Here is a 17143-nt window from a genome sequence, read left to right on the forward strand (position 1 = left end):
GTCCAGACTTTACAAGATAATTGATCAAAACATTACTAACACCCTCTGCTTCAATGCAATTGATTCCCACAAACAAACCAGCTGAGTGTAATTCTCCCCGCCTGGTGTCACGGTAGTACATCTCGGTGTGGCCTTCAGGGCCCCCTCTGCTCCTTGCTGCCTTCCTCCCTGGCACGTTGAAGATCAGTCTCATATAAAGTTGACATCAACCTGTGTCTCTCAAGCACTTTCATTTTAAAAGCTCTCAAAAATTATTTCTGGAGCTAAGGAGATGGCTCAGTGAGTTAAAAGTCTGGCCGCACAAGCATAGGGACTTGAGTTCAAATCCCCCACCACCTACACCAAGAACCCGGCACAGCAGCTGTGCTTGTAACCCGGGCACCGCTGGGAGAAGTGGTGGAGACGGGTATTCCCAGGGATTGCTGTATGCCAGCCTAGCTCCAGGTTCAGTGAGAGGCTCAGTCGCAGTGTGGTATTTTAGGGGGGCATAATCATCAGTACAGGGACAAGCACGCTTCCAGTGACACGGAGAGAAAGGAATGCCTTCTAATGGCTGGTGAAAACAGTTGCTCCAGGTCTAGCTTGTGTCCAAGTGCTTAGAAGGAGTGGGGCGCAAGTCAGTGTCCTTTGGCCCTTCACACTGACCTTAGCAGGGATCAGAGATGCCACTTTCCTGTTCCTTCCCTCCCTCCTCCTTTACGTCCTCCCTCCTCCATCAACTCTCCTTCCCTCCCAGTGGCCCCTCCCCCTCCCTATTCGTCCCTCCCCCTTCCTTTCTTCATCCCTCCTGCCATCCCTCTTTTTCCTCTCTCCTTCAGACCAAGAAGCTAAAAGTCCCTGCCATGCGCACAGCCAGCCGCAGACTCAGCAGGCGAGGCTCCACCCTCAGTCTGTCTCGGACCAGCGGGGCGTCTTCTCCCCAGAGCAGCATGCTCTCCGTGAACCCTGGCTCTGACGAGCCTCCAAGTGTAGTCACTGGCAGCAAAGACGTTGAGGACAATGAGTCATCTTCCACTAAGCCAGAGGAGGAAATCCTCCATGCCCGTAAGTCACACCTCACACCTGAGACCCCACCACAGCCTCCTGCCTTTATATCCCAAGGTCTTTGACCCTCTGTTGCCTCGCCTCCAGCCCCTCTCGGCAGAGATACAGAGGTCAAAGTTCTCCAACACCTGCCTTACTCAGTGTCCTTGGCTCCTGCCCATGCCCCGCCCCTCGTAAAGGCTGAAAGTATCCCCTGTAAGTTGTTTCACTCTGAGCCATTCCCCTGCAGGGACACAGCCACAATCGCTATTTGCCTTCATAACACCTTAAAAATGTTTCATTTGCCTCCGTTTATATAAAATCTTATCCTTCCCACATTTCACAAATACAGACATTATGATCAGGGTATCTCTACCATATGGCTTCCATGTTCTTCAAATTTTTACACAGATTTATAGATGTGTAGCTTTTGCTCAAGTTTGGGCTGTTTTGTATGTGAGGGAAAGACAGCACATGCTTACATAGCCCAAGATGTCCTGTGAGTCACAGGCCTCCTGCCTCAGTCTCCTGAACACTGCTGGACTTAAAGGTGTGCGTATGCGACCACATCTAGCTTAAGGCACCATTCACTTTAACTGTACATTGTTAAATGTACAAGCCAACAATTTTATGGGGTTGACATATCTGTGCATCTGTTGTCACAATCTGACTTTAAAATGTTCCCATCAACCCAGCAGAAGACATGCCCAGCCTTTGTCCCTGTCCTTCCCTAGTCCAAACCTGAAGGGACACAAATATACGTTTTTGCACACAAGCCTATGTTTTCTCTTATCAGTCCACCTTCATAACAGCTCACAGTTCAATTTAGATGCCTTAGGAATCTACTGAAAGCTGTGGGTCTTCGTTTAAGGAAGAAATCCAAAACGATCAATACCATTCAAGAGTAGGGAGACCTCAGACCTCAGGAAGAGAAACCAGGTTCCACACGTTATGTCCAATATTCACTCTCAGAATTCCCTGCACTGAGAAAATATAAAAAGATGTGTAGCAGAGCCTCTGTGGGCAAGTGCAAGGTCCAGAGTTCAAATCCCCAGAACCACATAAAAGCCAGATGCATAGTCCAACTGTCTGCAATCCTAACATTCCCACAGAGATCATGGAGGCCAAGGCAAGAATTCCCAGGAGCAGCTTATGGGCCACTGGGCCTCATATACACACTAGGAAAATGACAAAGAGATCCTGCCTCAGACAAGGTGGAAGGTCAAGTCCAAGAGCCGAGCCAGGGCTGGCCTGGGAAGATCTGGCAAGGACTGGGTGCTGTTTGGAGTCAAGGAGGTCATAGTGGAGTCAGACATGTCAGCGGGGGTCCAAGGGAGACCCGGAGCTCTCCAAGCTGCTCTCTAGACAAAGGCTCCATCTGAGACAGAGAAGGAGTTTCTCCAACCTTCTTCCTTCAGTGCATGAGTATCAAGCAGCCACGACATGGGAGGGACGAGGTGACAGTGCACTTAAGATGGAAAAGACAGGTGGTAAACAAGGAAGCTGTGAGCACAAGGTGGCTAGGATCACATGTACTCAGAGGACCGTGACAGTGAGTGCCGACGACCTGGTAACGGGGCTCCGTCTCCCTACTAGGTCAGAGCCATGACAGTGACAGCTCAGCTAAGACAGTGCACAGAAGCCTCTCTCACCTCTGACCACTGAAGCTGAGACCCAAAGAGACAAGGCTGGGGAAGGGGGTTCAAAGCGTGACAGCTTTCTAACAGAGTGCCTACTCCTCGCCCTGATTTTTCTCCATGTTGATCTGGAGAGAACTTTGTAAGTTAAGTACTGGACATGGTGACCACCATCCCCCCACCCCAGTGCAGCATCTTTCAGTGACGACCGTGGCCTCTAAGACAACTTGCTCCGGATGCTGATAACTGGCTCTGCATTTGCTGCTTCGTGTCTTGAGCAGCCCAACCTCACCAGTGGACCTTCCTCTGTTCAAGAAAAGCATCAGCCTACGCCACTTCCTTTGTCCCCTGACACCTGCGGCTGGTTCTTCCCCTAAGAAGCCTGCCCTGACCCACCTGGGTCCGCTCTTTTCAAAACTCTTGGTGCTTTGTACCAGGTCTTATTGAGGCCTTCATTTCAGTTTACTGTTTTCATCTCATGGCACCAAGGGGGTACTTTTGGTTAGTACAGAGGCCCGAAACAGAAGCAGTGACTTTAAGAAGATCAAGGTCTACATCTTCCTACAGTTAAAGAAGGCCAAGCAAAGGTAGATTAAAAATGGCTTTCAACAGTGTTGTTACAGATCTTTGTCCCATATTTTTAGTTGGCCAACCTCAGTATCACTTCACGGTCCAGAACGGCTGCCAGAGTTCGAACCATCACATCCAGGTCCTGTGTCTGAAGCAGAAGGAGCTAGGCAAGGTATCAAGGTGCCCACACCCAGGTGTGGTAAGCAACCTTCTCGGGAGCTCCACACCACGCTTCTAAAATCTCAAGGACGTAAATGGATGAGCAGGCAAAAGTATTTGATACTGAGCCTGATTGCCTGAGTTGGGATCCTGGAATCCACATGGTAAAAGGAGAGGAGGGAAGGAGGGAGGGAGGGAGGGAGGGAGAAAGAAAAAGAGAGAATTAAAACCTCACGGTCTAGAACTCAGTTGTAGGACCAAAGCTAACTGCAGAGGATGCTGGGAGAAAGAGCTGGGGGAAAAAATTCCCCTTCCAGATAGAAAAAGAATAAAAGTTACCAAGAAAGCGCAAATGGGAAGGGAGGGGAGACTCCTGCAGGCCTGGGTGTGCTGTTTCATGCCTTCAGCCTGTTGCACACTAGACAGCCAGCCATTGCTGATAAGTGTTTCCACCCAGGGATCTGTCTCTGGGGAAAGCCCTTCTTTCTGAGCCGCTCCATTCTTTTCTTTCACTTCCATCTTCACCTCCCTCCTGTTTGTTGCAGCCTTGACAAAGGCAGATTTGTTTCCCAGCCTCTGCTTGCCTTTAAAACCCTCCTCAAATTGATGCTGAATTCCTGGCTTCCAGCCAAGCAGCATGCCCTCTGGGGGAGTCTACAGTCCAGGGCTGTGTGGTACAGATCCACTGACCCACCCCGCCTCCCTAAATCAATGGCAGGGGAATTCCCAAGAAACCAAATCCTAACCCATTCTTCCTGCTGGGCCTGGGACCCTGAGGAGAGAGAGACAGAGACAGAGACAGAGACAGAGACAGAGACAGAGACAGAGACAGAGACAGAGAGTTGAATAGTAACTCAGATGCGAGTCTGGCATCATTCATTGCAATCCCTCAAAAGAGACCATAAAAAAAAGGGGCCAGGTGTGAAGACCGAGGGTTCAGAATAAGAGCCGCTCTTGCAGAGGACCAGAGTTTGGGATCCCAGCCCTATGTCTGAAGACTCACAGCTGCCTGCACCTCCAGCTCTGGAGGAAATCAAACACCCTTTTCTGCTCGCGTCAGGATACACACACAGAAAACAATGCCTATCAAAAGAAGTTGGCTTGGTCACTAAGGGTTCAGTTCTTAGGCCTGCCAGGGAGGAAGACAGAGGAGGAGTCAAGATTTCTCTTCTCTGTGGATATGATTTAACAGAAGACTTAGGGTGACACTGCTCTGAGCCATGGATCACACCAGCCCCGCTGCCCTGTAAGCATCCACTACAGGACCATCTCTTCTGTAGGAAGATTCCATCCCATGGCCTTTCCGTACAAGCTGGGGTAACTTTCAGAAGCCTCAAGATTCCACTTGGTGGGGAGAAGACATGACAAGGCAAAACTGAAGACTCCATTCAGCTGCAGTCTGTCCACGGATTGGCAGTAAGAGGTGGTTGTGGCTGAACTATGGCATTTGGCACAGCCTGGGTAGCTCTAGGTTGCTAAGGAATGCTAATCTTCCTCCCTTGTGCCTAGTGATAGAGTTTGTAAGAGGCTAGACACAGCGAGGGCCTCCACTGCCATTGCTACCCCTCATCATTAACTAAAGTCAGTTCCCAGTCTCCCAAACAGGCTCCTCCTCTGTCATCGCTGCTGTTCACTCGCTCCGTGCACACTGACAGCTGCTACCCACAGAAACCTCAATGAAATCAGACTCAGACCTCAAGGAACTCACAGCCTGGACTGGAGCCCCACAGGCAAAAGGCAACCACAGTCTCAGGAGATCAGTGCACAAGGCCACAGCAATGTGTGTGGGAGTCCACAGGTCAGCTTCCTGCCAGATGTAGCAGAGAAGCTTCCAGAATCCCAGAGATATTAAGACCCGGGTTCGATTCCCAGAAACACACACACACACACACACACACACACACACACACACACACACACACACACACAAGAGGACACCAGAGAGACAGATGGATGATGTGATGACTACACGAAATGGATGTCAGCCTCACTGCCTGTTCAGAGACACCATCACTGATGTCTTCCAAACTATAAAGACAGTGAAAGACTACATCTCTAATACAAGGGGTAGAGATGTAGTTCAGTTGGTAGAGTACTTGTCAGGCATGCATGAAGCCCCGGATCAATTCCCTAGCACTTTATAAACCAGAAGTGAGTGACTGGAAATGTCTGTAGCCATAGTGCTTGAGAGGTGGAGGCAGGAGAATCAGAAGTTCAAAGTCATCCTCAGCTGTGTAATGAGTTTAAGGTCACCCTGGGATGTTTAAGGCCCATATATACATATAATATGACATTTCACTCAGTGAGGCCAGCTATGTAACATGTTCGTTCTGAGGCAAACCTAACAATGCGTTCTTATCACTCTCCCTCCAAATGCTCAATTTTCATGAATTCCTCCTTGAATTCCTCCTTGTCCCCTTCTTCAGTCCCAAAGGTATTTGAAAACTATTTCAGAAGTCTCCCCTTCTGTCTGCCAGTGGCTCCATCCATGTGTGTTTTCTCTTTCCCTCTCTCTGTTCTTAAATCTGGAGAGAAATTCTGGACAGTTGCCAAGTGACCAACCCGCCCAGTGATGGTTCAGCACCTTGGACAGCTATGGCCTTGAGGACAGGGTGTTTTGTAGTGGTTTTGTTAAGAGGCAGGGGCCCTGCTAGGAGCAGGAAAGAGTTGGGGAGGGTGGGGGGAGGCTGGGGATCTGCAAGTGTTCCCTTGTCAAATACTGGTGCTCATTGAACACCCCTCTGTGAAACATACATATCACTCTGCATCACTTTGTAACTTTTCGTCAGCCAGTGTATTAGCTCCCCAGGCCACTGTGACACAACAGTATTATTGCCTCAGAGTTTTAGGTGCCTGGCTGCCAAAATCATGTGGTCAGTGAGGAGGGGCTCAACCTCCCTTGTTCTAGTCTTCTCTAACTGGTGGATTATGGGAAGGCTTGACATCCCTCCATAGATGCACCATTCACCTCACCTCTATCTGTCACCACATGCATAGCACGCTCTCCTTGGATTCCAAGGGTACCAGTCACACCAGAACGCAAGCCCACCACACTCCAGTGTGACCTCATCTTCACCCACCACTTCCAATTTGCATCACATGACATTTTGAAGTCCTGGAGTTTGGTGATTCAGCATATCATTTGAGAGACAAGACTCAGCTCACAGGGGCCAGGCCTCAAGAAATATTTGCATAGTGTACAGAACAGAGCATGTTGAGTAGGAAGATGAGTGTCGCTTTCCTCAGTCTCCATCACTAAGACACCCAAGGAGACTGCCTGAGGGAGGGGGGGTTGTTGTGTCGTGGGTGGGTTTCACTTCATGGCACTGGCATCATGGCTTCTGGGACATGATAAGGGAGAGCATCACACAGACAATCCCACCTCACAGCGGCAAGGAGCTGAGAGGGCAGAAAGGACGGGGATGGAACAAGGCGAGCCCTGTGAGATGAGGCCCCCACTAACCTATTTCACTGGGCCACACCCCGCCTCCTAGCAGCTCGTTCAGAATGAACTCACTATCGAGTAACCCCCTGGTGAGCTCAGTGCCCTTGGCATCCATGTCAGCACTCTCAACGGCCGCCCAAATCAGAAACCAAGCCTCCAGCACACGGAGGGGATTCTGAATCAAAATCATGACAAGGGTCAACCGGCATGGTGACAGGGGCTGGAAACCACACGCCTGTCTGAACATCAGCCAGTATGTGGCAGAAACGAGGACAATGTGCTCATGTGTTAGATTCTTTCCCAAAAGAAGGGTCTGGATGTTTGTACAAAAGCTTAATTTTAAAAGGCCCGCACCCTCCTCAAATCAAGCAAAGTACGGTTGTGATCTGGATTCAGGCTGGAAAATCACCAGTTTGAAAAAGAATCAGTCAGCGTTTCCCAAATAAGATTTCTTGTCAGGACCTGAGACAGTTCCCTCTGGTTGATGCAGAGTTAAGATCTTTAAGGAGGTGGCTTAGTCGGTAAACTGCTTGCCATGCAAACATGAGGGCACCAGTTCGATTCCCGCACCCACATAAAAAGCCAGGTGTGGTGGTAGCTGCCAGCAACCTCAGTGCCCCCACAGGGTGACACAGGAAGAGGATGAGGGCCCCAGCTTCTGTCACAGACTCTTTCTCAGTAGCATAAGGTAGAGATAAAACACACCCAATGTTGACCTCTGACCTCGTGCATACACACACAGGAGTATGTGCATATACACATGGAAACTGGTACATGATGCATGCAAAAAAAATAATGAATTCATTTTAAGAGATCTTTCAAGGTCTCTTCAGTCAGGTGGAGCCCTGTTGCCAGGGAAAATTTAAAGAATCATGAAATGGTTTTAGTCAAGCAGTAACATGGTCAGATTAGGTAACCCAGCGGACCGTATGAGCTGACCCTTCTGGGGCCCAGTAGGGTCCCTGTCTGGCCTCCTGAGCCCCAGAGACAGAAGCAACCCCAGGCCAGGCATGGGATCTAGGCACCAACCTGACTCCCAAGTCAAGTGTGACGTCTCCTGTTCCCATCAGACTTGCAGAAGCTCCTGGAAATGGTCCGAGAAGACGCCCGAAGAGCGATCATGATGATGATGCAAAAGAGAGCTCCCAGGTATGTGATCATGATTCCTCAGGCAGGTAAAGGATGCAGTTACCAACCACTGACCCAAACGCTGAGCCGTGCCCTTTATATGTGTGCAACTGCCCTGGGTTCTTACAACGGCCCCTATGGCGGGGGCTGCTGTCTTTACAAGTAAAAGAACAGTGCTGAGAGGAGCTAAATGATGCCAATGGACACACAGCTGGTGAACGGTAAGATGACTCAAACTGCCTAAACCTAGGTCTTTCCAACTTCAAAAGCACCTGCCTTGACATGCCACCACGAGGCCTGTCAGGGTCCTGCAGCTGGTCACCCTTCTCGTGAGTGTTTGTAGATGTGTGTGTGCTCAAGAGAAACTTGGAAACCTAGGACAAATATATATGTGTGTGTGTGTGTGTGTGTGTGTGTGTGTGTGTTGCATAAACAATACTGCCTTCACTGTTACCCAAAGAAGCTTCTTCTGCAGTTGTCAGTAGTTAGTAGAGAGACTCAGAACTGGAGGGCGGGGCAGTGTGCCTTGAAACCCTGCCTTATGGGTGTGGCACGGCTATTGCATTCATAAACTTACTGCAGTTATGATGACATGCATAAGATCCGGGCAAGACCAAGCCATCAAGATGAGCCAACAGGCAGCAGTAAGAGAGAAGACATAGAGGTTGGAAGGAGATGTGTTGAGGGGTATTTAGTATATGGGTTGGGAGGAGAGAGGTGGGACCGATATGATCAAGAGACATTGTGTCCGGGCATGGAGTTGTCAAAAGTAAACAAAAGAAAAAATAGGAGCTTTGGGTTACAGGTAGCCCAGTGGTAGAGCTCTTGGCTAGTATGTGCAGAGCCTTGGCCACTATCCCCAGCACTACAGAAAAAGGCAGAGAGATATAAAAAATAAAGTGGGCGTGGTGGCATATACCTATAATCTCATTACTTTGGGGAGTGAGGCAGGAGGATTTTGAGTTTGAGGCTAGCCTAGGCCACATAGCATGACCCTATCTCAGAAAGGGCCAGAGAGGGTACTGATCTAGTCAGGGGTAGTCCTGAGAATCAGTTTTTCTTTCTCTGGGATAAAATCATGGGGAAAGGCCTGTCTGTCAAAGGTGGCAGACACACAGGGTGGGGGCGGGCGTGGGAGGGAGGAGTATGTGGGCAGCCGTGTGCAGTCGTGGTCCGAAGCACCACAGCACCAACAGGGAACGGAAGCACGGCCAAGATGGGGTAGAGAAAAGCATATGGCGGCAGACGACTTCATCTGAGAAGCCTTAACCTGGAGAGTCTTTCTTCTTACCTCTGGACCAGCTCGTAAAAGGGCAGTGTTGACCTTGAACCTGAGCTGTCTGTCTTCTGGTGAAAAGCCTCACCCATGGACCCATGGCCTCCAAAAATGCTCCAGAGGGAATGCGGGCTGGAGTCAGAGTTCCCTCCTCACGTCTGACTCCCTCTGAGCAAGCAAATTACTTACGGAAAATAAATGAAGCCAAGAAGAGGTTCCTCATGAGCCTCAGCCCACTGGGACGCCACTATGACTTATCTCTTATTGTTACTGCTGTAATTACACTTCGCCCAGTGTTTCCGAATACATCACGCCCCACCTCTGCCTGTTGATGACAAATCTGTCTGCTGCAGCCTCAACTCAAACCCGCCTCCTAAGGTGGCACTTGCAGGTGCTCTGAGACAGCGTTGGTGCATAAGACGCTTGCCTGGTCAGCACTAGCGACTGACGACGGTGACAAATGTCCATGCAGAGAGACACCTCCTTTTTTGTAAAGGTTTCTGAGTCTGGTTGGTACACACCCGGAGCCCGATGCTGGAGGACAGGTGTCCCCGCACCCACCCCCCCAAGCTTCTGTCTTCTCGTCTGTAAAATGAGATTGCGAAGCAGCAAGGCATGGCTCTGGAACCTAAGAGACTAGGGAGCCATCTCCGTCCCATCATTCAGTTTCTGTGTAGTACCAGGCGCATTGTCTCACTGCAGTTCTGCAGAATGAAGCCCCTTAGCAACCCTACCCAAAACGGTTGTAGTGAGGTTAGTGAGCCATGCTGTTCTTGTAAAGTACTATGAATGTTCTGGAAGTTATGGCTGTCTCAATGAGTCCTTAGAGCATTTAGGGTGATAATGCATTTGTTAGCATTCCAGCTCCTTCCTGGCATACAGTTAGCAACCAACAGATGCAGTGGGGAGGGAGGCAGGGATTACTTTGATTCCTTCCTTACACAGGAGCCACGGGTCTTTACAGCACTCTGCTGGGACAGGTGAATCAGCTGTCACCATCATCAACTGTTCCAGTCTGCACTACATCGCTGTGATGAAACACTGACCAAAACCAACTTAGGGAGGAAAGGGGTTCGTTTCGGCTTACAACTCCTATGTCACAGCCCAACACTGAAGGAAGTCAGGGCAGGAACCTGGAGGCAGAATCTGAAGCAGAGGCTGAGAAAGGATGCTGCTTGCAGGCTTTCTCCCCCTAGGCTTTCTTATAGAGCCTAGGACCATCTGCCTAGGGGATGGCACCACCCGCAGTGGGCTTGGCCCTCCCACTTCAGTCATTAATTAAATTCCCTTAAGACATACCTACAGGTCAGTCTTATGGAAGCACCTTGTCAACTGAGGCTCACTCCTCCCAAATGCTCTAAGCTCTGTCAAGTTGACAAAACAAAACAAAGCAAAAACAAACCTGCCCAGCACAGCCAACCTCACAGATGAGAAAAGCAGGATGACTTCCTTGTGGTTTACAAAGTGTCCGAATCTGGGGAGATCTGTCACATGGACTCTGCATTCAATTCATAATGGTAGTTACAGAGAAACTGTAGACCTTGCCCTTCCTCACTGATTCTTCAGCTATTGAAACTTCCATGAGACTAATGGGGACGGGGAAAGCCTTAGCTTCCTTCATACACATCAGCAGCTCACAAGTTGGAGGCCAGTGGGCAGGCTGCAGGAAGATGGCTTCTTCTTAGAACCTGTGCGTCCATGAAAACATCGGCGTCCAGACTTCATCTTAGAGAACCTCCAACATAGCCCTGGTTTCTAGTAATCCTTTCAAGTGGGCACTGTCTCAGAGTCTTGAAAATTCTACTGTGTGTATGGAATTCCACAGGGAGTATATGTAGTTCTGGGCTTCTTTGTGGATGCTGGTGTGTGTGTGTGTGTGTGTGCATGTGTTTGTGTCAGGAGATGAGGGAGTAATACCAGAAGCATGTGCAATGCTACAGATGTGAAACTACATGTGAGTGTGGGATTCTAGGTGTGAGTGGAATGCTAGGTGAGTGTGGAACACTAGGTCAGCGTGAAATTGTAGGTGTGCTTTTCAAATGCTTCATCTGTCTGTACATGTGTGTGTGTGATTATTATGTAGGTGAAATTCTAGGTGTGTTTGTAATTCTAAAAATTTGTATATAATTGTGTGTGTGTGTGTGTGTGTGTGTGTGTGTCTATAATCGAGTTGTCTGAGTTCCAGAGTTAGGTACAGTTCTACAGTATCTATGTATGTGTTTCCAGGGTTCTCAAATTCTCTAAAGGGGTGGACCACCTTGACGTGTGTGTGTGTGTGTGTGTGTGTGTGTGTGTGTGTGTGTGTGTGTGTGTGTTTGTGTGTGTGTGTGTGTGTGTGTGTGTGTGGTGACTGGGGGTCCAGATGCAATTTCTGAGCACAACTTGGCCCAGCACAACCAAATCCATGGACATGTGGCCCAGAATATGTGTTCTCAACAAACTCCCTACGCGTTCCCTCCACTGCGGCCCTGTGGCTCCCTCTGGGAGGAGGCATCCCGCTCTGCCTTGGGCACCTGCCTGACATTTTGGTGAAGGGCTCCTCTTGCTTTGCAGCATCCTGACTGCAGTCAAGCAAGTCAAGAGCGATTATACGTGGAAGGAGTGGCAGAGTACCCACAGGCACAGGTAGGAAATTCTGAAGACTGAGACAGGTGGGTGCAGGGCAGGGAGGCAGGGGAGCTGTTCCTGGCCCAGGACCACCCCACAGATGCCCAGGGAGAAGGGCTGGGAGGGACGCCTTTCCCATCTTTTGACATCTCTTCAAACAAGCTCCTTTTGCTCCTGGGCTGACGCTGAGCATCTAGATAATTTCCCCCCACGTTTCTATTCCACGTTTCCCGTTAAACACTCCCGTCCATGAGGAGACACTTTTGGGGAAGCATGGTGCGTGACCCTCCTCCTCTCCTACTTTAAATTTTCATTTCACCCGTTCAAGACCTGCAGCGTGACATCCTGTGGGGCACATACACATGGGCCTAGAGGACCCTGCGCTCAGCGAATGGCACCTCTTTACTGGAGTAGCCTGTTATGTGACATGGAGTCAGTCTCCTGATTGGATCCTTCCTAGATCCCCTTGGTGGACCAGGAGTGGCACTAGGACTGGAGGCTTCAATAAGCAGCTCATATAAATAACACTGTAGGCTCATAGACCTGGCTGGAACATCCTCTGCTTTGGGCCCTTGGTTAGTACGAGGGCGCCCATGGACGCCTTTCAGAAGGATGCTGTAAACACACATGATAAATTAGGATTTTGAAGGCATCTACGGTGATAAGAGGTTACTAGGTTTCTTTACCTCCCGGCCTGGAGCATGGTCTTCTCCGAGCTTCCTCGGCCCTGAATGATACATGGTAGAGTAGGACTTGACAGCGGGTCTAACAAGCACTGTGATTTGCGTTGGCACTGAGTATGAATGACTCTTGCGACTCCCTCCCACTGTTGCCATGTGATACTCAAACGCCCACCATTTCCTTCCTTCTCAGCTAAAAACTAGTTCAAATAGAGATGAAGGGGTTTTTCCCCCTCTCTGTGCCTCCATGTCCCCTTGGAGTCTCCCCATAGTTGAGAACTGATAATGTAATACACTCCAATAGTTCTACGATTGGCCATAGAGCCGTAGCTGTGGGGAGTACTCTGGGAAAGTGGTCAGAGGGATGGGAGGACATTGACCCCCAAGGTTCTAACCTGGGCTGAGACCTGCATAAAAAAGATAAGCCACCCTGTCTGTGAGGAGGGGAAATGCGGGAGCAGGGTTGAAGCAGAGGTAATGCACACGCCCAGGGCCTGGAATCGGAGGAAGCTCGGAATCACTGAGGACCAAGACAAGGGAGACTGAGGAAGGCAAAGGGGTCTTTGTAGCTCATCTATCTGCTTACCAGCAGCTGATGGCACCACATCCCTCGCCTCTCACCTCTTTTCTGAGGAGACAACAGTCTACAGGAAAAAAGTCTGAACCAACATGGTCTCTTCATGATTTACCTACCCAGGTCAGGACAGCTGGTTGGACTTTGATAACAGCATCTCCCGCCTATTTGCCCATTATTGCTGGGGCCCTGCATCCTATCCAGGGGGGATAACACCTTTCCCATCACCTGCAAGGCCTAAAACCTCTAGGTCCAATCCCCAGAAGCTTCTAGAAAAAGCAACAAATGCCAGGGCCTTCACTTTAGGAAGGGCTCTAAAAGATGGCCAGGTCCACCTCCCACAAGTCCCCAAAGCCATGAAGCCAGAAAGGAAGTAAGCCACCAGCATAGGAGGATACACAGCTTTACCTTCCCCTCCTCTTCCCTCCCCCCACCAGACCTCACAGAGAAGCCACCATCATAGGAGGGTAAGACAGCCTTAACCCAAGACCTTATAAAAACAAGAGGAGACAGGGAGGTAAACAAGTGCTAATGAGACAAATGTCACTCAGTGTGCCAGGTGTGATTGGGGCACACCTTTGATCCCGACACTCAGAAGGTAGAGGCAGGTGGGTATCTGAGTTCGAGGCTAGCTTGGTCTACATGGGGAATCTCAAGCCAGCCAGAGCTACAGAGTAAGACCCTGTCTCAAAAGCAAAAATGGTACAAGGGGATAGGGAGATGGCTCAGTTGGTTAAAAAAAAAAAAAGTGTTTTTCATGCAAGCATGAAGGCCTGAGTCTGAATCTCCAGGACCCACATTAAAAGTAAGGTATGACAGCACGCATATGCAGCACATATGTGCTTGAACACACACACACACATATATACACACACATATACACACACACACACACACACATACACACACACACACACACACACACACACACACTGATATCCAAGTGTCGTGGGAGAAAGGCAGCAGGGAAAAGTGGATCTGATCTGGGGAATGATCACCCCTTCATGGAAGGTGGCCCAGAGAGAGTCATGGGGCGGAACAGCCACTCAAGGGACATAGTCAGTCCACACCTAGAAAGAGTCAAAGCATGTGGTAAGTTAAATGGCCACAGAGGAGGTGACTGACAACCAGGCTGGACCCTGAATCTAGCCTTATCTGTCTCCAAAACAAAGGTAATATGGGTATTCAGCCCAGGGGTGCACTCGTCAAGAGTTCTCTGGGAACAGAGCTGGTAGAAAGAATCTATCTATGCTAAAGAAGAGTTTATCAGACTGAGGTAAGGCTGTAGCTAGTCCGACAATAGCCTTCTCCTCCCAGGAAAAGCCAAGTCCAGTGCTTGCTCAGCCTACGAGGCTAGACACCTCGGTTGGTCTTCAGTCTATGTTGGATGCTTGAAGAAGTGGGTTATTTTTTTTTACCTATACATTTATATTATCACACACACATATATAATAAACTACATACAGCAAGAAGACCCATGAAACAATTGGAAATTATACACGTTGCATTCATAGTGTTTTGGCTATTTGTATTTGGCGATCTTGAAGAGAGCATCTTTCCTATCTTGGTGGGTGAGAGTGGGTTCTAATTGCAGTGATGGAACACCTCAGCAGCATGGGAAATGGCATTTCCTGAAAGAAAAGGGGCAAGCAGGCCTTGTCCTTCCACTTTCTTCAGTATACAGCCTCACCAAAAAGCATGGTCCAGATTTAAGATGTGTCTTCCTACCTCCGCAAAGGGTCTGGATTCAGTGTGGGTCTTCCCGTCCAACGCAATACAGTCAAGGAAAGACCCTCACAGGCATGCCCAGTGGCTTCGGGTCTAGTTCATTCTGGGTGTAGTCAAGTTGACAGCCAAGACTAGCTGTCTCAGGGGCCCTGCTTAGAAAAAATGGCTGCTCGAATGACATGGAAGTCTGCACTGCAGAGTGCCAAAGACAGCACAGGGGAGAATGCTCAGCTGTCCCTTCACCAGCGTGCGCCTGTCCCCACAAAGATATGCATGCGACCCCAACACTGAAGAGTCCGAGGGTGCAGGACTCCCCTTGGAACATGAAACAACATAACAGGAGAGATGGTGGGAAGGCACGAGGAGCACGGCAGAAAGCACGACAAGAGAAAGGTCCAAGGTTGGAGACAAAGTGCATTGAATTGTGGTGCCCAGATGAGGGTCTCCCCTGAGCGTGAATTCTGGGGGACCAGCATGTGACAGCAGGGTCCTCAGTGGCACCTCTTAGGAGAAGAACTTAAAACTGTCCCTTGGCGTTGCAGTGAGAGATCCAGCACTACAAGCGGAGAAAGCCACATCCAGGTGACCCCGAAGAAACCAAAGGGGTAAGGCAGGTGGGGAGGCCAACCTCACCATGGACATAGCGTCCTCTACTTCCCAGGGGTGTGAGAAAAGCTCAGTGCAGGCCAGACTCTTTGAAGCCATAGACAGGAAACAGGGACAAGGGTCTCACAGACCAGATCCTGGGTGGCACTGCATAAAATGGCATGAAATCCCTCTGCAGCACCGCACGCTGTGTCCTAGATTTGTGTCCTGTCTATCCCCACCCCCCACCCCCAAGTGTCCTGCCGGGCATTGTCTCATTTCACAGAGTAACAGGCTGAGAGTTGGCCGCACGCAGTGTCCCTCTCAAAGCCTCACAGCTTGGAAAGGGTGGCGATGGAGTCAGAGGTTCACCGCCCTTGGCATTTGCTAGACCCCAGTGGAAGCTGCCTTCCTGTGGACTCACATATAAGGCCTGAGCCACCCCCTACCCTTCCAGTCTCCAGAGGGGATGCCAAGGGAGGATTCCGGTGACAGAGAGCCCAGTTGGATACTAGCAGTTCCCACTCCAGAGCATCTTGGGCACAGGAAGGCCAGAGGGAGCTTGGGAACCAGGAGGCATCCATTGGGTCCCGTTTGCTAATTGTTTCTCTTGTCAACAGCCGTGCTAACCGTGACATCATCCAGTGCAAGAGCGGGGTGTGTGACAGCATGCGGGCCAAGTTTTACAGCATAGCCCAGGAGGCAGGCTTCTGCCTACAAGACAAGATGGAAATCCTCACAAAGTAAGAGCACACAGACGTCTAGTTCCCCACAAGGACACAGACCTGATACCTACTGCATGTTCAGCCTATGTCCAGCGCTAGGGCTCTTGGGAAACAGAGACAAAATCACTGCATCTATAGAGACACAAATAGAGCCATGGGAAGAGAACTGGTGCTAGGTCGGAGGAGGACTGAAGGAAGTGGGGAAAGAAACAGCCAAGGAGAAAGAGGAGAGGAGAAGTGGGGGGAGGGGAGAGATGGGGGAGGGGAGGAGGAAGAGGAGCAGGAAGAGGGAAGGCAGGGGGAGAAACAGGAGATGATAAAGAGAAGGGGGAGGCGAAGGGGAGGAGGCCAGAAACCAGGTGGGGTAGTCCAGGAAGTCCTCTCTACCGAGGAAACTTTAGGATGACCCTGAGGGAAGCAGAGGAAGAGAAGTGACTGGGGAGGGAGGTGTCCCAGGTGGCAGCGAGAATGCGTTCAAATACTCAAAGCAGGAAGAGTACCAGGGGACTCTTGACAGGAGCAAGAAAGTCACACTCGGTCAGAATGCCATCAATGAAGATCAACATTAAGGAAGATCCTCCTCCTCGTTCTAACTAAGGCAACCATGTGCCCCAAAGAGCTTGCCCATGTCACCAGGACTTCCAAGTGACCCTTTACACTCCCTGCCCAGAGCTCACCATCTAGAATCTGCCACACAGGGCAGTGGGGGCCTGTGCTGGGGAGAGCAGAGGGCTAAGGGAGCACAAAGAGCTGGTGGCCTCCCTCCTGGCAAAGCCATCTGAACATCCTTCTGAAAGAAGCGTTCTCAGGATAATGAATGGCAGTGCTGTCTCTGGGGTACCATGTTAGGCAGTGTTCCCCATCTCTGAGCTAAGAGCTTGGCAATTAGGCCAGGTATGATGGCGTGTGCCTTTAATCCCAGCACTCAGGAAGCATAGACAAATGGATCTCTGTGAGTTCAAGGCCAGCTTGGTCTACAAAGTGAGTCCAGGACAGCCGTGGCTAC

The 17143-nt window shown here is 50.1% G+C and overlaps 1 protein-coding gene across 2 annotated transcripts in view; it reads left to right on the forward strand.

The window, feature by feature from the left end:
- CCDC60 (coiled-coil domain containing 60) overlaps positions 1-17143 on the forward strand; it is a 161920-nt gene that overhangs the window by 133480 nt on the left and 11297 nt on the right. For both annotated transcript variants that reach the window (XM_084762189.1, XM_084762188.1), the window contains exons 8-12: positions 819-1044; positions 7905-7983; positions 11792-11863; positions 15370-15432; positions 16033-16155. In XM_084762189.1, the coding sequence (XP_084618315.1) occupies positions 819-1044; positions 7905-7983; positions 11792-11863; positions 15370-15432; positions 16033-16155 (563 nt within the window). The remainder of the gene's footprint in view (positions 1-818; positions 1045-7904; positions 7984-11791; positions 11864-15369; positions 15433-16032; positions 16156-17143) is intronic.

Source organism: Acomys minous (genome assembly GCF_964271855.1).
Source record: "Acomys minous genome assembly, chromosome: 16".
In the NCBI taxonomy this organism is placed as follows: Eukaryota; Metazoa; Chordata; class Mammalia; order Rodentia; family Muridae; genus Acomys; species Acomys minous.